Genomic DNA, 23,218 nt, shown 5'->3' on the forward strand with positions numbered 1-23,218 from the left:
TCCTACGTACCGCACCGCGTCACTTCCGGCAACTTCCGGCTTGCCGACGATATGGCTCAGAACGATCTGCTGCAGTTATCGGGCATCTCAAACCTGGAAGGCCGGCAGTTGGACCTGATCTTTGCTAACGCAAACGCAGCCGCTGTTTACTCACCCGTTACCCCCGCACCGCTCCCGCTTGTCCCTGAGGACCGCTACCACCCGGCCCTCGATGTTACATTGCTGATTCCGCCCGCTACCATAGCGAGACGTGCGTCCACTCGCCGTCGTGAGCCACGATCGCTTTGCTTCCAAAAGCTGGACAAAGCGAAGATTAACCGTTTACTCCTCAACACCGACTGGTCTTTCCTGGATGATGCTGCAACGTTCGATGATGCTGTCTCCACCTTTAACTCTGTATTAACATCGCTGTTTCCTCTATGTTGCCCGCCTCTAGTCCTTTGTGGTCAGATAGACATCTTCGTGTGTTGAAGGCCGACATGAAGCGTGCTCAACGCGTTTATCACGCTTATCATACCCCGTTCCGTCGTGAAGTGTTTAAATACGCCGCCTCTGCTTACCGGTCATACAACCGCATCCGTTACGGGTTGCACCTTTGTCGGTTGCAGGCTCGCTTCACGTCTAACGCCTGGTCGTTCTGGCGCCATGTAAACTCCCGTCGGGGTAACTCCCAAATCCCCCCTTCCTTATCCTCTGGCTCATCTACTGCCTCCACCCCTTCCAGCATTTGTGAGCTGTTCGCAACACACTTCTCGCAGGGTGTTCGTCGATCCCGCATGCTCTACGGCGTCCCTCTCATTGGGACTTGCTCGGATACCTTACTCCGACATGTCCCTAAATCACATTACAATTTCTGAGGAGTCCGTGCTGACTGCCCTAACTAAGTTGAAGACATCTTTTGCTCCTGGTCCTGATGGCATCCCTTCGTATGTGTTAAAGAGCTGCAAGACTGCTTTCGTCCCGATTTTGGTTCGCCTTTTCTCGCGATCTTTGCGAGAAGGGGTGTTTCCGGTGATGTGGATGGCAGCTTGGTTAGTTCCGACCCATAAGAAAGGATGTCGATCAACTCCTTCCAACTATCGAGGTATCTCCCTCCTATCTTCCGTTTCCAAAGTCCTCGAGTCTGTTGTTCATTCCTTCCTGCTCCCTTGCATCCATTCCTTTTTATCCTCTCACCAGCATGGTTTTATGCCCCGCCGTTCTACCACCGCAAATCTTATGTCGCTCATGGTTCGGTTGTACCCGGCCATCTCCTCTGGACGCCAGGTAGATGTGGTCTATACAGATTTTAAGTCTGCATTTGACTGCCTACCTCATAACCTTTAGTTGGCAAAACTCGAGCGACACGGTGTGGGCGATCCATTGCTTTCGTGGTTCAAATCCTTCCTCACATATCGCTCCTATAGGGTTAGAGTGGCGAATCATCTCTCTCTTCCCTTTGCGGGTCCTTCTGGGGTCCCTCAGAGGAGCGTCCTAAGTCCTCTCCTGCTTTCCATCTTCATCAATGACTGCGGGTGTCCTTCCTGGTGGGTGGGTGTCCTTCCTGGTGAGGGGCACTTACTATACGCCGATGATGTTAAGATTTTCCTCCCTATTTCCTCCCTCCAAGACTGCCATTCCCTCCAAAGATCCCTTGACGATTTCTCAGCTTGGTGCATCGTGAACGGCCTGGTGCTCTGCCCGTCCAAGTGTAACGTTGTGTTGTTTGGCCGCATCCGAGATCCGATCCGTTTTGATTACGCTCTTTGTGGCACTCCACTTCCGAGAGTATCTGTGGTGAAGGATCTCGGGGTGTGGCTGGATGACCGACTCACTTTCACTGACCACATTAACTCCGTTGTGGACAGAGCGAGCAGGGCACTTGGCCTAATAACGCGCATGTCAGTGGAAATACGGGACCCCTCTTGTCTGAGGGCGCTGTACTGCTGCTTCCTGTGTTGTGTGGACCCCTGCGGGACTTACAGCAATGAACAGGCTGGAAGGTGTGCAGCGTAAGTTTACGCGCCTTGCTGTGCGACGTTTCGTAAACGACCCCACAGCTCCAATTCCCCCCTACCCTTCGCGCTGTCATTTGCTTGGGCTCCAAACCATTCAGCAACGACACGGGGCCTCCCAGTCCTTGTTTATTGCAAACCTCCTTCTCCATAACATTGATGCCCCTCTCCTCCTATCGTCCTTACCCTTCTACATCCCTTCGCGTCACCTTCGCGATAGACCTCCTTTCCTACTTCCCACTCGCCGGACTACGTGTGGCCAGAACGACCCATTGCTTCGCTCGCTGTCGGCCTTCAATGCAGTGAGTGACCTGTTTGATTTCAACATCTCCATCTCCCAATTCCGTTCCCGTATCCTCTCCCATGTCCCTCAATCCTCCTAAGCTAGTGTTAAGCCATGTTTTGTAAAGCCCTAGCGGCAAACAATTGTTTAAATAAAAATGTAAATGTAAAAAATGGCGTCAGGTTATATTTTCTGATGAGAAGTTGAGTCTCGACGGCCCAGACCTATTCATCACCGTGAATGAGTTGAAGGCATGCATCAAGGATTGCTGGGAACAAATTGGCTAAGAAACTATCAAAAAGCTGGTTCATAGATGCTCAACAGAATCTTTGAAGTTATCAAAAACAAAGGAGGAGCTACCAAGTACTAAATCCACTATAATTTGGAAATGCTTGGATTTTTACTGAAGAGAACTTGGTGCGGTCAAACGAATGCAACCCTTTGTTCTTATATTTTTCTTATTTTAACAATTTAAGACCAACTATTTTTGAAGAAATCGGCATACATAAAATGATTGAAAAATGAAACGATTCAACGAATGTTGTTTTACATAAAACTTTAAAAATCCATCATATTCACCTAAGCAATCTAAACAAGTTGAAAAAAGTTCCTAAACTATCCGAAATTTACTGTTCCTTATGGACCCCAAATCACTAACCGAGCTAACATAACCTTGTTTAAAACTGCTTTTTGTAATATTTTTTCTCGATAATTTCATTTTTTTTCTTTTTCTTTTGACGCATTAACATCCATTCTTTTGTTGATAGAGTATATTTAATGTAAAGTGCAAATAATTACCATTGATTTTTTTATTTTTTTATGGTCGCGCAATTAATTCCGTTTCGTTTCGAAATCGTTTTCCAACGATAATAAAAATAATTTGCATGGGTAACAATACAAGCCGTTGCTCTGGTTGTACTGTAGTACAACTGTACTTGTATTGCTCTTACTTGTTTAAATATTCATGCAATGATGTAAATTCATGGTGTATTATGTGAAGGGGCCTCATTTACTCTTTTAACGAATTTGTTAATATTGATGATGTCAAGCTAAATAATAAATTATTCTTAAAACATGCAATAATTTGCATAAACCCAATAAGATGTACGCTCAAGTACGAATAATGTGTAATACATAAATAAAGCGAAGTTCTTATTACAATATTATTTCACTTATTCAAACCAATGTTTGAAACAATCAATTGAAAATTGGAGCTATGAAAAATTCTTTTTAAGACTGCAGCAGCAACAGTGCATGTATTTTTTACTATCTATCTTGAAAATGGTGATTTTTCTACTACAACGTTTTACTACATACACTACTATTTCTTATGCTAGTGCGATCACGTAATGTTCACAAATAATGGTAAGCAAACTGCCGCTCAATAATGTGATATTGATTGAAACTACCAGTACCTTCGGTAATGGGAAATATGTTTAATTTATTTACGATCTGTTAAATAATTTGCAAATGATTAGGCATCTGCATAGCATACAATACCGATCGTGGACACGTGTGGACAGTCAACCAATCGGCCCTAGCCGCAAAACATGTTTACTCCTACCTTATTTAATTCTTTTTTTCTTTTGCTAGGAAATAACAGATACAATCTATCTGTTGCATAAACCAAACGAGTTCTTATTTGTCACTCAGTTTAGTATTCGCGTTGTGCATTTATTACACTAGCGAACGAAAAGAGAAGAAATTAACAAAAGGCACAATTTACAGAGGCAGCAAAGAAAAACATCTAACGAGGAGTTGTGTGATTAATTAGGAAAAATAGCAATGAAGTAGGTCCAACGTCAAGTGGGATTAAGAATCGTAGACATCATTCAGAGTGAATCCTTCAGTGACAAATCTTGCTAATTATATCTTCAATATCGCACCGGTGACCAGCAACCCGTTGTCTCATCCCGCCGGAAGTAATGCGGATTATTATTGCGGAAGACGGTGACGGCCGGAAACTGGTTGTCTTGAATGTATCTAAGAGTGGCACGAACCTGTGGTGAGAAATGAAAAACAGGGATAAGTATAAAAATTGAAACGTCCAGTATTTCAGCCTGATTCGAAGCAATCTTTTTGTCACCTGCATGGCAAAGTGTGGTGGTTCCACATCCGGACTGGTCGAAAGATGTTTCAAAATAAACTCATCACTTTGCGCCAGCCAAAGATCAACTCCCCGCAATGGGTCGTAATTGAATGGCCCAATCCGAAGCATCCCGACTGCAGAGTCATAAATATCGAGCACCTGCAAAAGTACGGTGGATTATTAATCATCGATAAATTTGATAGGATCTCATAACACATGGTGTGGCTTTTCCTCCTACCTGATGACTGCCGGTAAAGTGCCGCGCCATCCGAAGAGGAAGGTCAGGACCTTTGTCGGGAAATGTGGCTGGAAAAATTTCGCCCGTTTTGATGTTCACGCCGACGCCGTAGATAATTGGCCAGTTGATTTCCTCGCGTACAATTGTGTTCAGCTCTCCAACACACGACTGAGTAAGGTCTATCTCTAGCGGATGCTTGTGGAAAGATTCTATAATGGAAAATGAAAATAATTAAAAATTGCTTTCAAATATCAGGGAATGGTTTTAATGAAAGAAAAAACAACGTTTCTGTTAACGATAGGGAAAATCATAATTTTAACACACCCCGGTAAACTTTAGACGCAACCTAGGAAAGTCAATATTTGTAATAACTTTTATACTTGTATGTTGACTGTTGATTGCCTTTATTTTGAATTCTGTGTTTGCATTCTTCGAACGATAATGGTTTTACGGAGAAAGCATAAAAATTTAACGGCCTATAATTTTCTGATAAACAGACATTAGAAAAAATGGTCGTATCAACATGTACAAAACGACGTATATTTGCTCATATGATTTCATTAATGAAAGCAATTGATTTACAGATCCAGATAGTTTGCATGCTCGCTACTTTGTTAATCTGGAAACGTATTTTGAAGCAGTATTGTATTAAATTTCCTCTCAAATGATTGGAAACATGAATAATGATTGGCAAGACGATAGAAAAGAGTTTGGTTTGAAATACACTGATTTATTGAAACGTTATTGTGCTAAATAGGGTCAACATACTCCAAAACGTTAGATACACTGGTGTAATTAATTTATTATTACTTCTTTATGTAGCTTGACATCCCTTAGTGGAACAAGGCCTCTCTCCGAAGAAGGTTTCTGTGACCGAAAAACGGTATATTATAGATCGGTGGTCAACCGTTCGTAATACCGGACTCCAGATTCGAGATTCGATCCCACACCTGATTTTAATTTATTTATAGAAGGCATTAAACCGGTGCCTTCATTAGATTCGAACGATTTTAAATGTTTTGGCATGAATGATTTGGTTCATGATATCGAACAAATAACTAATGTATACATTACTTAAAAACATTTAACAACATGTACTTACATGAAGAAGTACAAGTACATTTCTTATAACGAAACACCCTAAAATGTTGTCAATCGATATTTTTGCGTGTATTTTCATTTTTTGTGCTTCACGCAAACTAAGCATACAGCCAAGTCTAAGCCAAAGGGATATTGGTTTCGACGATGCATTATGCCCTGATGTTGATGGTTTGAAAACGATATGCATCATTGCGAAACGTTATGCATGAATGCGATATGCATCGTTTTGGCCTCACGCACAAAGGTGCATATTGTCTTAAGCGTAACAATCAAATCATCTAACTTATTTGGTACGACGAATTGTCTGCAGTATAAACAAACATCTGCATGGCATGCGCGACGATGATATCTGGCAACGAATATTAATCGAAATATCTACAATATTGATTATCAGTGAAATTCCAGGATGTTCAAACACATTTACGAAGTACACAGCACTGAGCACAAGCACGCCGTTCAGGCTGCTGCGTTGTTTCGCTAACTAGATTATCGACATTGTTGGCAAAAAAGATAGTGTAAATGATCTGAATATGCTCACATGTGCCTTTTCGTCGTAAACTCACACTCTCACGCCAATACTGTTTTCCTTACTCATGGTTTTAAACAACGGATACTTAACTAACAAACCCATTTAAAAAAAGGTCAAAATACATATTAAGAGCACGGGACGATAGTAGGCTAAAAAATAAATAAAAACATATTTTCATGATTTACTTACTACTAAAGCTGGCTGTAGACGTCACATATTAATCTGTGCAGATCTTTGACGTCTACAGATTTCCTTTGTTCTCTCGTACCCATCGTCTGTCAAACATCCCTCCAGATATCCCGAATATCTCGAGGGATGTTGGAAATAGCTAAGGAAAGGCTGTAGACGTCAAACATCTGTGCAGATTAATATGTAACGTCTACGGCTTGCTTAAGTCTTGTTTGGAAAGGAATCAAACCTCGATGACAGAGATTCGAGACAACAAATGCTGTGTAGTGCCATCGACTTTTTTCCATCTTATGTGGCGTTATCTCGGAACGCAAACAGTTAAGATGTAAGTAATTGATGTTCTTCTTATTCTTGGCGTAACGACATTGTTTGGTCATGTCTGGCCCGTTAAGAGCTTACGAGACTTTTTTACCCTATGTGTACGTGGATAGTCAGCCCTCTCGTACAGGGGAGGGTCCGGTCTCGGTTGGGATTCGAACCCACGCCGTCGAGATGGTAAGCCTCTGTCGCTCATGGGCCGATTTTTCTAACCGGCGCTACCGCTCGGCTGTCGCGGACCCCCATAGTAATTGATGTTGTAATCTACAATTTCCTATCGTTGAAAAAAATCGTTCATAATGCCTTTCCAAAACAAAACAAAACTCATACCACCCATATTCACCAATTTCCGAGTGCCGTTTGCACTAGAACCAGTTTGTACGATTCTCTGATTGCCAGCGACAACCCTCAACATGTAGCACTGGCCTGTAGTAAAGTTGCTTGATTGGTGTCAATTTTTTGATTTAATTATTTTCTAATTGACCTTTTCTCAACCCTCGTCTACGGTTGCTGCTGACCGCATCTCCTTTCGGTTGCTCTTTTTCCGAGCGGCCACGGTGGTTGGCAGTTAATTGAATTAAGTGGCCATTAGAATAAAAAGCCTACCAGCAGTCTGTATTTGAATGAGAAGATGCCGCTGCCTGCTATTGCTGTACTTGAAAACCAAAGTGGCAGACGCATGATAACCAATGTCCGTACTTGTTTTTCATTCACTTTTCTTGGGCAGTACATCGGAGGAGTGCATTATTTTTCATTCAATTAAAACCGAAGCGGAGAAAGGGCGGATGAAAACGCCGACTAATGCCCGTGGAGTGGGACTCTAGGAGTGGATAAAGAGGATCGTTCGATGAGAGGATGATTAACACTTCTCAAGAACATCTCCCTCCTGTTCGAGTGATACAAAAATGACGCGCACGATGGTTATGAATGAGCAGCCGGGTGCTTAACTGTTGCGTGGCACAGACCAGCATACTGAGAACGGTCCCCCCGGCTGGCTGCCTGGCTCGGCGTTCCGGTGGTCAATTATAATTTACGGGACGCTACAATCACCATAATTAAATTTCTTACCACACCCGGGGTGGACAGGGTCATGCATGTGACGATGTAAGGCTCGCGGTGGTCGCGGATCTCGCTCTGGGTGGCGATGGCAGCATTCGCAGCCCGCCGGAATGATGAATGATAATCAAGAAATTGTACACCCCCGGCATTGGCCATTTCTCGGTGCTGCGTGAAGGATTCGCTTGTGTAATAAATATCTTGTCGGAACACCTCGTACACCATTTCTATGTATGTACGATCGGTGATTATTGGGTGCTTACGTGTTGAATTTTAAATGACCGCAAAGCACACATTAATTGTGGTATTATTGATTTATTAGACAAATGGACACCTTGGGCGAAAAAAAATACAATAGAATTTAATCGGTACATTATTTTTCATAATAAAAAATAATACTTAATCTTCTGTCGATTTCAAAATTTTTTTTCATAAAGACGTACTTTCAATAGATAAATTCCGCCCAAACAAATAAGACTTGCAATGAATTCATAATCTGTCTTACATTCTAGATAAGGCCAATGAAACATCTCTTCAAAATAGTTATAATCGATTGAATATCACATCGACGGACTTTAATCTGTTGGTATGTTAATTAAGTAAACTCCATTTGTTTAGCAAAGAAATATTTTTTTATGTTTTATAGATATTACTGTTTCAAATCCTACACCGAATGAAATCAGTTGCATTTCAATAAATTTAAGTTCCGAGTAATTATCTGCCACACCCTGTACACCATATGTTTTATTTGAAAATCGTATGAGCATCAAAAGCGTATAAACGAAAGTAAAAATAAAACACTACACTAACACAATTTTGGAAACTGTTAAAATTGATAAAAAATAACGGAGACAGCAAGAGCACCATCGGCTCACTTTCAGCAGTAATTACTTAGCCGAAAAGGATGAGCTCAGGAGTGAGAAGTAAAGTGGTGTGGTTTGCACACTTATTCACCTTTTCTAATCCATGTTCACAGGAGCACCTAAAAACCACCTATATACACATACAGGATCCACTTCATTCCCTATGACATGGTTAAAAATAAAGGTGATACTAATGGTGTTATCTAATCTCCCCCTATCATCAATTTGCGAAGGATCGTTTTCCCACAGGAGGCGTTGGAGGAGGATGGCCAGTTTTTCGATAAAATTCGTATCGGTGAAGCAGTTTGGTCCTTTCTCAGATTGCGGCCGCACCGGATCTTTGCATCATCATTAAATTTTGACCATCTTTTATGGATGATTATGGATTTTTCATACGAGTGCAATGTGAACGATTCGGGTCGTATGATCATTTTTCTTATATCGATATTTAATTAAATGATAAAAATACTCACACAAAACACAATACAGCTATTCTAACACCACTGTTGTTCTATGCATTTGCTAGGAGTATGAAAAGCAGCAACGCTTCACGATTGCTATCCATTAAGCACATCAATATCAATGAGCTAGGGTTAAATCTTACGGGAAAAAACTTATTATTCTTTTCAGGAACGACAAGACTCTCAAAGTACATCTAGTGCCGTTTGTTTCATTTAAGTTAACATCTATCAGAAACAGAGCATTGAACAAAACCTAATAAAACATTTAAGAAGTTTCCATTTTTGTAATTCAACTCAATTATATCATTGGATAAATGTTATTGAGTTATATGTTGAGTGTTATATTCATTGTTATATATATATATATTGAGTTGAGTCTTATATTCAAGTTGAATAAAAATAATCGGTTGAGGATCACGTATTACCAAAACTATTAAAGAAACGAGTCAAACTTAGGGACATAAATATTAAACGTTAATATCATCGAACGATGCCGATGCTCTCGTTCCATCCGTACTTCTACTATTGGATCACTTGATGAAGAATGGTCAGCACGTTTATGGAACTGGCGGCCCCTTTTTGTAGGACGATCGTGCCCTACGGAAAGGTTTTGGACGGTATTAAATTTCACCCAGCACCCATCGCTCTTCTACTCTTCCTTCCCTTTGCCCACTCTTGTCCGATGGTAGACGAGTGTTTAAATAGGTTTCGATTCCTCAATTGTGCCACGGGGGATCGCTAATGTACGAATAATGAATCACCGTGCTAGTGATTCACCATTTCCCCTCTCGCTAGGAGCCGTCGTTCGTAAAAGGTGCCGTTTCTTTTTATGGTTACTTTAAGCTCATCCTGCGAAAGTCAAGCACAGGCCACCTCTGACCGACAAACGATAAGTTTCGCGAGGCGGCACGTCGCGATCGCGGTTTTCGTGATGAAAGATTTCGCAACGTATTGAATTAGAGAAATTCCACACCCTTCACAATACTGTACTGCCATCTCAAATGCTCACACGAACGGCGAAGGAAGATGATTATGTGCGATACCGAATGCCATTTGCTTTGACCGGGGTGCTTGGGCGGGTTAATGGCATAAGCGGAACCGCCATTCGATTCAATCGTTGCAGCTGCTATAAAACACTAAAGAGACTCTCGGGGTTCCTATAGCTGTCGGCGCACGAAACACTTACGCATTATATTACTGAACAGGTCTTCCGCGTAGCCCTGCGGGTCGTTGAAGCCACCGATCAGCTGTAGCTCGATGCGCCCTTCGGGGTAGCCAAAGGCGAGCTCCTGTACGCGTGCCACCATCGCGGACACTGCCTCATCTGTACCGCTTCCATCCAGATGGGCCAACGCTATTGCTCCGGATCCTGAAAAAATGAAAACGAGAAACAAATCATTCTGAGTTTTAATCGAATACAACAAAACAAATTGCAGTTTGTAAGGGACTTCCCAAGTGGGAAGTAGTTCCCAAAACTATGATTCTTCTTCTTGGCGTAAGGACCTCTTGGTTATGCCTGCCCGTTAAGGGCTTGCGAGACTTGTTTCCCTGTTGTACGTGGATGGTCAGTTCTCTCGTAGAGGGGAGGGCCCGCTCATGGGCCGATTTTTCTAACAGGTGCTACCGCTCGGCTATCGCGGACCCGAAACTATGATTACGCATCCCTTTACGAAGAAGAGTACTTTTGAATGAACACTGTAACACACAACCCCCGCAGGACTCAATTGGAAGGAACTTAGATTGGTGGAAGATTCCAAGATAATTTTATAACAATCTAGTAGAAGTTACAGTAAATGAACCAAAAGAAAACCATACTAATTAGTAAATCAATCAAAACAGGAAGAAATTGATCATGCTCCGAAATTTTAATGAAATCAGTGTAGGATTTTCTTTTTAAAAAATTAATACACAAGAATCTTTACGAATATTTAAAGGACACATTGCAAAAAAAACAGCAATTTGTCTTTAATTTTACGTTTATATTTTTGTTCTGGGATATGTAACAAGCCTTTTTGTCGAAATTGGTGACAGTGTTGATTGTTCATCATTCCACTTATGTATGTATAGTAGAACATAGAAATTCAAACAAATCCTGCTATTATACATTCATTGCTCAAGCTCAATAAGGAGAATTTTTGAATAATTTCTTTGTATTTTCAGAGGAATGTAAAAACTTATACTATAAATCTTTGTAAATATAGAGGACGGTAATCGCTAGTGTAATCGTGAATTACGTTGGTCTATCAATTTTATTATTAAACAATATTCGTCTCACCTGAGTGCCGCACCACCACGATAATACATGTGGTTGCATCGTCCGAGCCGATAATGTTGACATTCCTGTCGTGGGGTGCAACGGCGGCCATCTCTCGCTGACACACGTACAGTAATCCTTGTGCGCCAACCTACTCGCGAGGAGAAAAGAAGGACACACGGGTGGGTAAATAAAACGACTCCTATAATAAGATGTACATTCGGATTGGGCCTAAACCATGAACTAACCGTTTTCGTCGGTATCGAGAGCAGCTGTGTGGCCGTTTCACGGTAGACGGGATGCTCCAAGAACAGCGCGTGGGTATTGATCGGACGCTCGTCCTGTATGACGCCGTTCAGCACCAGCACCATGGTGGTGAAAAATGGGTCCTTCTTTCCCGACTGGTGACTGTTTAACTGATTGGCTGTTGTGGTTTTCTCCACGCTTCCGGAAAGGGATACTCCCGGGAGGGATCTGAAATCAAGAAAAGGAAACGAAAAACGCGAATGAATACAAGAGAAAGCTTTTTCAAGATACCGATCTTTGACGAATTACGTTGACGCTTTTCATTCGACGCTGTATGCCAACTATCGGCCCGAGCTAGGGGCGAAGTGGAGATGGAGGAGGAGGAGAAGGGAGAGGAGGTCCTCTGTATGTAAACGTTGAAAATCATAGTCTCCAGGTGGTTTGATTTGATGTTTTGATTAATCATTCATGCTGCTTTGGGATGTGGTGCGTACTCAAACACCACGGTGTGAACGATGTAGATTAAGAAGATGGCGATCATGTAGCTGATGATGATGATGATGATGCAAACGAGTCACCTGCGAGGTCGTCGCATCAATCTGGCCGCATCCCGGCATGGTTAGGTGAAGCCACAGCCACACACATGCACGCATCGAGTTTTGTCCCTCCCGATCGGGTTTTGACATTTATGCCACAAAACCAGCGAAACCAAGCTGGAAAGTCTGCTGGTGTACCACTGTGGAGGTGTTCTCCGGGAAGAAAAAAGAAGGAGAATGGTTGAATCGATGGGTTCGCCTTGAAAGTAAGCAGCGCACCGGGCGCACCCTTGCTCGGTTCGAGCTGTCATATTGCGTTTTGATGGTTGATTAAATTATAGAGATTACACGGTGGACTGCGATTCAGTGAATTTTACCGCCGCCTCTAGTCAATCTTGGAGCCCGGCTTGAGAGAGGCCTCCTCTATATCCCGGTACGGTACCGATGATGGCCGCTGTTGCGGTATGCTATATAATAGCGCAACGTGTGCCCACCTTCGTCTTGGGCCACCGGACCTTTTTTCGTCAAACCCGGCGATGATTAATGATGGAAAAAACCAACTCCATGCAGGAACCCAAGCATCAGCAGACGCACTCTCAAACATTGGCTCGTTTTGGAAGATCCTAGGAGTTCCCTCGATCGGTGCCTGTCATCTCTTCGTTGTAGTGTGATCGGTCTTTTTCTCTCTATCTCTTTCCTCCTTCTGTCATGTTTAAATTTTCTACGCGGAGTTCGATTTCCCCATGATTTGATACCTCACGTGGACGGTATTATCTTAAGATGAGAACAGTGAACGTACATATATCTTATGAATGAGAGGCTGAAGATGGCTAAATGGTGAATGCCACGGCAAACCATAATTCACTGAGCGCGACTATCCCCGCCAAAGATTCAGCAGCACTCTGGCGTACCGACTTAAAAACAGGATAAACACTGTAACAGCTAGACATCGGAAGCCTTTTGATCGTTTGAGCGGAATTCAAGCCATGAAAAGTGCAGAAAAGAGGTGCAGCAGCAACTTAAGGGTTTTGCAATATATTTTTTTCTAATGATAGTTGGCCGAACGAGGGAAGGCAAGGACTTGAAAACTTCACCATAAGACGGATAGATACAAATCATTACGGTGTCGTCTGTTGTCATGCGGAGAGGAAACGATTAGATGAGTGCATTGTTGGTTTGTCGACGCAATCAACCGTGCTTCTATTGGTTGTGCTGATGATGGATTGCAATCGCCTTTGTACACTCGGAAGTGCGAGATAGCAGCAACATTGTAGTTAAGGCAAACTAAACAAAATAAAATTCTTCATGTCGTTAAAGAATAGGAATTTTATTCAATCAACAACGAAAAATAAGATATATCAGCAAGTGCTGACATTCAAACAGGGTTTTAGGTAATATTCTTATTTACCTACTATGTAGTTTAAAAAATCTATTTCTCACTTAAGGGATAAGTAACTCCCGCATCTTAAGGTGTAGAAGAAGATGCCCGTCTAACACAATTTGAATTTGCAGTTAAACTAAGCGCTTAACGCACCAATATTCTAGGCTTTGAACAAGTGTCCTTATGGAATATTTTTAAGGAATAAACAAGAACAAATAAAGAGCACTGTATCTATACCTTTTCAGGAAGTTGTTAGTGTCCACTTTTATGTTATGAATTTTCTCTTCCCATGTCCTTGCAACTAAAAATTGTTATTGCAAAAAACGAAAGTAGTTTGATAAAGTACGTGAATATGGCATAAATAAATGAGTTTCCAATCTAAGCTAACTTATACAACAGCTAAAACGTAATTAGTTTTAATGTTTTAATAATGGCTATCCTACAAAACCAGGATCCGGTCATAGGAAGAACTGAAAAACAATTTCGAACGAATCGCCCGTTTGTCGCTTCGGCTTGGCTACCAATTAAGTCCATATTTGATAAACTGATGCCATTTATTCCATCATTGGTTTCATGAACCGAAGATTGTGCGATTTAGCCACAAATGGCAGTGGCTAAATTAAAAATGTTTTCGCAACATAGCAAACGGCGTAACAAAAAAGAAACCGGAGGCCACCAGAGTTCGCCGGTAATTATTTAATTAAAATTCTGGCTTGTGTGGAGCTGCTGTGGAACAATATCTAAGAGTTCATCAAGTAACAAATGAAAAAATAAGAAAAATGTGTTCCCGATGATGGTTGTCATCCATCGTGCGATAACTTTAAATTTTTTAATTTGATATTGTAGAGATAATTGTGGATTGGTAAAACCAACATGTCATTGATACGCGAACTTTAATTTTCCATGAGTCGACTAGGATACGTATCAATCAGGATTTAACGGGAATAAAATGACTTTCAATAAATAAGTTGCAATAACAAATTAACTAATTGTGCTACTAATTGTGCTGTTCAAGAATCCAACTCTCATTTTCTACAAATCTTCAATAAGACAAAACTCCCTAGTGCATTGATATTTGTAACCATTGAATCTTCGAGTTATTCGGTTTGGTGCTGCTCGTATGTCGTCAACTTGAAAATTGAAATTGGGGTTCAAATTTATGTGAGTAGGTGTGTCAAAAATTCAATTTTATGTTAAACATGTAACGCAAACGACAGCCTGATGATGATTCCTCCGGACGCTCAAAAGCGACAGTTTTCGTCAGTGCAACGATGCATCAGCATTTTCAATTAGCCCCGATATGTCCGGTGCGCCCGGTGGGCTAATCATGTCATGTCGTCATAAAGTATCAATGCTAGAGAATGCTAATTATAGAGTGAGGGTCTGAGTAAGCCATTATCTAAATCTTCGTTGCAATCGTTATCCCCCGCCGCTCGCACCAAGCGTCCCTGGCCGCATCGCCCACCATCCGCTTTGTGGGAGATGCAGTTGCATTAATCCACTGTCATCTTGGCTCCATCGTTTGCCGTTTGTCTTGCCTTTCGCGTCCCGGAGCATTATTGTGTAAATTTACCCACTGACCCTAACCTGTCAAGCCATTGTTAGTACACCGATGTGGCGCAAGAGCAGCCTCGGTGTGGTGGAGGTGACGGTGGCCCGTAATGAAATGCACTCAAATCAAATATCTCACCGTTGTTGTCTATTTTATGCAAGACGTCGCGCTGAGCCGAGGTTTATCCGCTGGGCGGAGATGCCAAGAGGTGCGCTGTTATCATTAATTCCAGCCGATTTTCCCTTCCTTGAAACGACACCCCAAGCCTCTGTCCCTGCACTTTCCTTTCCTCCACTGCTTCATGCACCTTTGCGAATCGGAAAGGGATCCGTCTATCCCTAATTGCTATATCGACATCGACTCGGAGTGATGGGCGGAGGATCATAACGAATCGGTTGCGTTTGGGAGGAGCAGTTCTTTTGGTGTACGGCAGCGGGTAACCCCGTGTGCGACATCAACTTGACGACGAAGGTAGAATAAACAGACGTTCATTGCAGATTGGGTGATGGGAGGAAGTCGGACGGTCGTGCGCGGCCAAGACGGTGATGTCGATGAGGTGTGCAAATTATATGTTGTTGAGACGTCAACAACCGAAACACGCTGGGAGCGGGGGATTGAATGGGACAATTGACAAATACGATGGAGAACAGTTTGATATGTGTAGACGAGGTTTCGTCAAAAATTGTAGGCGATAATTTATGATGAGTGCAAGTTAAGATTATAAATGAGAAGGATTTTTATTTACTGAATAAATCAGCATGCGCGTTTATTTGATTAGATGCTGGTAATTTGAAATCTCGTTATATTCGAGCAAATTTTAAATTTATAATGCAGTTCATTTTTAACGGCACACCATTTGGTATATTTGTTTTGCTAAAAGGCTAAATTTATAAAATAAAGGCTAAATTTTATTAAAGATAATAATTTGTCGTATGAAATCGATTGAAATTTGTCGTTTGGGCTAAACTAACTATATGTGGCTTTTTGATAAAACAGATCAATATTATTTGTCTGAACATATTATTTTCAAAGTAGCTCAAACATAGCTTAAAGACAAAACATCTAATAGAGTGGAAAAAGATTTGCCTTTTTGTAAAACTCGAACATAGTTCGAAGACAAAACATACACTAGAAAGAAAATGACGAACCGAGAGTGATCAACAACTTTGAATAAGCATGGAATTGTATAAAAATGGAATTCGACAACAAAAGCGTGCAAAAACAAATCGAATGAAAAATGTTTTCCAAATTTCATTTATTTTTAAAAATCCCTTTTGTGTGGATTACATTTGGTAATGTCTTTTTCTTTCATGAATTTATTACACATGCATGACACGAAATTTTGTTTTAAAAATAGGAAAAAAACACGATCACGTCAGTTGCGTAAGAAATATAAACAAACATAACATTGGCAGCAATGATTAGAAACATCAGCCCTACTCGAAATGTAGGTGAACATACAGGGCCTCCCGTCATGTAGTTTCTCAGGTTTGATTCCGGGTGATTGAGGTTGCAGAGGGAAACGTCCAGTATTAAAAACGAATATAAACAGTCAAGTAGCTTTTCGTAGTCAAAACATACGAACAAGACGAAGATTAACACTACAATTCTCTCCTTTTTATAGATTGAATTTAGGTAAATTTAGGTAAATCAATGCTGATAATGTTCGCATTCACACCGGAGACATCGTCATTAGAAAAATTGTATTTAACGAAGTCTATGCGACCACCTGCAGCTCATCATCGTAACCAGGCCAAAGAACCGCCCATGAACTCGTCACGGAATAAGCCTTCCTTTCTGTCTGTTTGCAGTGTGAAAGTCCAGTAAACAGTAACATACCAACCATAAATCATTGATTCAACTCGAACGACACGACTGCTCGTCTGTAATTCGATGTGAGAGGAAAAACTAAAGGTGTGTATAGGTTGCGCTGGGACTTGATCCGTAAGATGTTAACAAACCGCAAATATTAAATAACTATGTAAATGGTTATGTAAATATACTTTTGCGAATTTTGGTCCAAGGTTAAATTTTCTATGCGCATCGCTACTTATCCAGTATAGTTTGGGATTAAATATTTATTTGCAAAGATGATTAATTGTAAGGATCTGTGAACTGATGCTCATCGTAAAAGAAATTGATTGCGTAAATAAACAAGGATTGAAAAGGTTTCAAATGGTCCCACAAACAACTAGCACTTTGTATGATCTCTCGCAATATCCCACCGTGAAGCCGACGGTGATAGACTTGGGATGGTTGCCTTGTTAATAAACATCTTCCGAGAGGAAAATCTAGTTGGAAAAGTTTTGACTGAGACCACTCACGCGCGCACGAGTAACGAATCTGTGCTAACGTTCTCATCTCAAAGGTGATCTTCGTTAGATAAGCTTTGTTTTTTGCGCACGGTATGGTAATTATTCATTTCCTGAGCATCTACAATCGAACCACGGGTACTGCCCGACCGATGGCAAAAGGCTCATCAATCTACCTCCACGGGTTGAGTTCTCGCTGGTACGATCATCTTAGGTCCCAGGTATCGCACTCTTCCAACTACCGATCACCGTGACCAAACCGCTCGACCCAGATTCTGCTTCTGCACGGGCGGGCGAAACTAATTAAACGGTTCGAATCGAACAGTTTAAATCTATTTCATTAATCAGTCCCGCCTGGACTGGACTTTCTCGAGCGCCGTTCCAGTGTCGTAGGTCTTGCTTTGGGGCGCTCGCTTCGTCGCCTGCAGCGGAAATAGGTTGAGCGTTGTGGCGACACGAGCTGCAATGAAGATCGACTGCCGCCGTGGTGGAGATACTCCCTGGCCATTGGAGTTGGTGGTATACTGGTCCTAGACCCAAGAACTGGCGATCACGATCCCGGAAGAGTTTTCTAAAGAAAAGCAGCCCCCATCGGCCAACCTTGCGGATGTGGCGATCTGGAATCTGGAGCTTTGTGGCCTCCAAAACATGTCGTTCTACAAGTACTGATCGTCTGGTCGTTAGAAAAATAGCTTAGTCAACGTAGCTTTGCTTTAAGCCTGGCGTTAACTTAAATCTAATCTAATCGATTACACTCTGCAACAAGGGATTTTTAAAGTTGCTTGAGTGGTATGTAGTTCTATTAAACTGTTCGTCGATTATTATTTTACAACTATGTTTTCAGCAACCAACTTCTTTAACCTTTTATTCTCCAACATACCCTTCTTTTTGGCGTGACGACCGTCTTGGTCATGGTTGTCCTGTAAGGGTTTACAAGACTTTTTCCCTTTGTGTACGTGGATAGTCAGTCCTCTATTAGTCAAACAAGTGAAATAAACTCGCACAAGCTGTTTTAAATGACTGTTTTTTAAAACAAGAATAATGACGTTCACAAACGGAGTGACTTAATAATACATTTTATATTCACCTTCAATCTATGATGGAGGTGTGGAATTGAATTGAAGCTACTATCAATGGCATTCAGATATTTTGTTTGTATATCAGCCGTTCGAGATTCTCTTATAACACGAATCAAACGGTAACCGCGAACTAGGTGAAACTGCATCGTCGATTGAACTATACTAAATATTTAACAAAAGCAAAAAATACTTACATGATATGTATGACGTGTTCGACTGTATCAGTACAACTTTTCAATTGAACAGGAAAAATAAAAACTGCCAGCAAGCTAGTTTAACCAGGAAACACTTCGAAACACTTGATTATATTTACAAACACTGATTATTCGATTTAACTAATACACCCACTAACACCAGCTTGCTTATCACCACTGATTAGTTTACTATTAATCGCGCGGACTGTTTCTTATTACTGATTATTTTAAAAATCATAGAATACGCTATCACAACACACGATCGATCGGCACTTCACTTTCGTTACAAGAATAGTAGTTACGAGACTGACGCGACAGGTTATTAAAGCTTCAAACTGGCGGACACTTTTTTAAATCTACTCTAGATCTACTCGTACACGATCACTTCCATGCAGTACACTTGATGCTCCTTTTTGCTAGAAACTACGATGCATCGCAATTCAACATTCTCGTTGCTATATGGAGGGTGAATAAAAACGCCAACTAAGTGTTCCGGGAACGATGCTCATTCGATCGCGAGCGTGGGTTGACTGCGAGCTGCTGCTGATGCTGTGTGAAGATGAAGCTCGCCCTCGGCCGGTCGTTTCTTCGTCGTCGTCGTGGACCGCGTGTGTCGATGAAACTCACACACAGCTGACCGTTCGTCCGTCGGCGATTCGGACGCGGCGACGCAGCACTGTTCGGTAATATCACGGGGCGTTCACGGATGCGATATGGCGCGCCTGCTGCAACGAAACGAAAAACTTCAATTAATGCGAGATAATGTATATGAGTAAGATCAGTCCAAGAGGAAACATAGTAAGGTGCACTTTTAGATGTTACTTTTTTAGAATTTCGATGTAAATGCTTGACTGGTAAGACTGATTTTTGTTTGGTTTATGTTATTTCGCAAATATCAAAAAGCATTTTGATATCAAGTTATGATGAAATAGGAAATATATTAAAATTTGTTACGCTTGTTTTCTTCAATATGTTATTATGGTTATTGTCTATTTTCTAATTTTGAGCCATCCACTTTTCTCTTCGACAATTACTTTTCAAACTTTGGAGGTTGATAACCAAAACTCATTTGCAACATGTACTTTGGTTTTAATTCTAAATTTGTTAGGAGTTCTCTGATCCTTACTTGCCTGCGCATAATGTTCCACGTTATACGCATATATTTTTTTGTTCACTGAGCAGTTGCTAATTTTTATTGTTGAAAACAAATTCAATGAAGATTGCTTCGTTCGATTTATAACTTTTATAGTTTTTTTATAATTTTATGTATTATTTTTATCAACTTTAATGAATTAACTAAGAATGAAATGATTGTCACATATTTTTAATATAGACACATAGGATGTATTTACAACTCTCCATATGCCCTTAAGCACCAGCACTTATACGTTTTAATGAAAAATGGTACGAGTTTGGTTGTCTTATATTTATTAATTATTAATTTAGTTTAGATCAATGTTGTGTTCAATCGTGGTTTTCAATCATCCTTAGAACTAAGAACGAAAATACTCTTACACCCTATGGACTTTACTCATTGACTTTTACAACTCGAATTTATGATCAAGTGATTGTTGTATTTGATGACAATTTTTTTTAATTTATTTAAATTTAACAACAACAGAGTTGACCATGTTACTTGTTTCACACTGTTGCAGTCCAGTTTTTAACGTTCGTCATCACGCAGAGCGTTGACGGCATATTAATCATTGTTTGCGAAAGTCGCCCAAACGGCAATCAGCGAAAGTATAATCAGCAAAGCCATTTTCTTCGCGATATGGGACTGCATGTGTTTTGAAAATTGTATTTACAGCCAACAGAAATATCATAAACGGGCCTATTTGCTGCCCGCTATTGATTACTGTTCTACCTCATTGCCATTTTGTTTGTGGGAACGAACGGATGCCCAGCGTGGCGAGATATGCTCTGCTCCCCTTGGATCCGGAGCTTCCCGCGAATACCAAAACAAAGGTCTTATCAAAGACAAACGTAATCATCGTGCTGCTAGAGGCCGAGGAGAAGCCAATCAGTAGACCCAGGAACGATTGGCTGTTCCTCTATTTTTTTTTTTTGTTACATGACAGTCCTATCTGGTTGTTTGGAATAACCGAAAGAAGCTGTCAAACTTCCTTGCGGTCGATAACACGTGTGTGTTTTTCGATCAAGCGAGCGGTGGATTTGATTCGCCTTACAAAGTGTTTGAATGTCTACGGGAGGTTTGTTATCTTATCACAGAGCGCTTCGGCGTGCTAAGATTGGGGCGAGCGGGTTGTCCAATCAAGCGAGGTGCCGTATGATCAGGTTTATGAAAAAAAAGTTGGGCGCCACCACTCCCCATCTGGCGATGGATGGGATGCTCAAAGACGAACGATAAAGGATTCAAATTTAACTCGAAAGAGCGTACCAGAGATAACGTACCATCGTAAAGCGAATGTTGGTGCAGTTGATAACATTAATATGTTATTCTGTCTAATCCCCAACGGTCTCCATCCTTCCGACTACAGTCAAAGGCCAGGAGCGTTAGGTGGCGAGAGGAAAATTGAGAATTGAACATGTCAACCGAACCAGGTGGTTTCGCTCAACTGGTCTTCTGATTTGCGGTGGTGATGGTGGTCAATCTTTCCATTGCCCGAATGTATGTACCCACTCTTCTGCTCGTTCTTCTTTGGCCCATCAGGAGAACAGACAATACCATCCTTCCCTTCATGACATGGCCATCCTGGACGAACGTAAGACGAGTGACCGGAACCGGACCAATGACCACCATTTCGAGGCGCTCGTGAGCGGTACATATTTGATTAATATATTCCCTCCGGCGAAGGGCGGTGGTTCCGAGTCTTAAGTTACACACTTCGAGTTGGAGTTAATTAAACATTACGGCGGTGCAACTCCAAATGGAATTCATTAGAATACATTATCAGGTTTCGCTAGGATCGACTTCAATCGATGTCCAGAGCCGGCGCCAGCGGCGGGAAAAGGTAGGTATTTATCAGGGGGATGGTCTCGAAAAAAAAAAAAACCCATCGGCGGCCGGACACGGGCGCTTTGCATTTCATTTGCAAAATCATGTGGCCCGTGTTCTATGTATGCTGTCAGCTGATGTCCATTCGATTTGGTCAGCACGATGCGAGGGCATGGGTAGAAAAACGAAATCGGTGCCGTCGAATGACGTCGAAGATGTTTACACTGCGTTAAACGCATTATCGTTGGGTGAAAGTTGAATCACTTGCTTCGTAAGCTTTCGAAGTGAAACATATGCCGGGATTCTACTGAATGTGCTGAGATAATGTTATCTACTGCACAAACATCAATTTGGGATTGGTACTATCAAAACAGACAAAATGGAATATTTTGTGCAAAATGTTTGCATATGAAAGAAATGGTTCATTTGAAGGAAACGACTGATGCATTTTTGTGAAAATAATCATTTTTCAAATAAATAAATTCTACATGAACAACTATCTAACTATTATTATTATTATTATTATTATTGCTAACGCATTTGCTTTCCTAGGTAATCAAACAAACTTTTAAAGCTTGCTTTTCAAAAAAAAAATATCTCCAATATATTACCAACTCCAAAGAATTTTTTTCCATTGATGAACAAAACACTAAAAAACGCGTTGAGACTGAGTGCATCCTTGTTATGCAAGAATTTTGATCTACAATAAAATCAAAGCCAATTTACATTAATAGCATATCGGATTTATATGTGTAGGCGAGTCGACATGATACTTCTTCTGGCAAATAGTGCTTAAATTATCTAACTGTACTTGGCGCATTAGAACTAGACGCGTCTAATGAACGCCTCGTATTTGAACGCAATCGAAAGCCCGTGGGCATAGAGAATGTTTGAAAAAAAAAACCCGACTGCATGTAAGCTGAAGATAAAAAAAACTGATCCAACATCATCTTCTCTTAAAATACACCCTTAACAGCTCGGGAAACCAAGCAATTACGGACGTGGGACGAAGGTAGGGATCGGTCCGAGCGAACGTACCGTCGCGGACCGAGCACAAGTTGTTTGCTTCTCATGTTTGTAATTTTATGATTTCACGTAATAATAGTAATGATTATTAAAAAAATGATCCCTACGCCGAGCTAATGCCTCAAGCCATCGCCAAGCCTCGGTGAGCACACCGGGGCGGCTCTCCGGCATCGTGGTGCTACGAGACACACGGTGGTATGACAGACGGCCGGTTTTACGACCATGCGAAATATGAAGCGAGGCCCATAGTGGCCGCACCGGCAATGAAATATCATTTACTTTGCGCGCATTATTATCGTCTGCCGTACTTTTGTCTGTGCGCTGTTGTGCGCCTTTCTCACTGCTTCTGCTACGCCTTGGCACGTTCTCCACCGGTGTGAAGTGCATCGAATGCACCGGATCGTCGGGTCGTTCGGTTTTATGCGTCTTCGCTGGCGCAGGGGCTTGCTTCGCATCCCATTTCCGTGGGATACCTGCTGGAACGTCCGGGATTGGATGCCTGGGAGAGGCATTCGGCCGACCCCGTTTCGTTGCAAACGTTTCTTCACACCGGGCCGG

At 41.5% G+C, this 23,218-nt stretch overlaps 1 protein-coding gene across 1 annotated transcript; it reads right to left on the reverse strand.

Moving 5' to 3' along the window:
* Positions 1-3,707: 3,707 nt before the first annotated feature.
* Positions 3,708-11,843, reverse strand: LOC131286890 (protein N-terminal asparagine amidohydrolase). Its single transcript, XM_058315898.1, has 6 exons — positions 11,624-11,843; positions 11,397-11,526; positions 10,308-10,490; positions 4,605-4,813; positions 4,364-4,525; positions 3,708-4,277 (listed from the first exon to the last, which is right to left on the reverse strand). Exons 1-6 carry the CDS (start codon positions 11,744-11,746, stop codon positions 4,152-4,154), a joined length of 933 nt encoding a protein of 310 aa, XP_058171881.1. The 5' UTR covers positions 11,747-11,843; the 3' UTR covers positions 3,708-4,151.
* Positions 11,844-23,218: the final 11,375 nt, after the last annotated feature.

The sequence above is a fragment of the Anopheles ziemanni genome, chromosome 3 (assembly GCF_943734765.1).
Source record: "Anopheles ziemanni chromosome 3, idAnoZiCoDA_A2_x.2, whole genome shotgun sequence".
NCBI lineage: Eukaryota > Metazoa > Arthropoda > Insecta > Diptera > Culicidae > Anopheles > Anopheles ziemanni.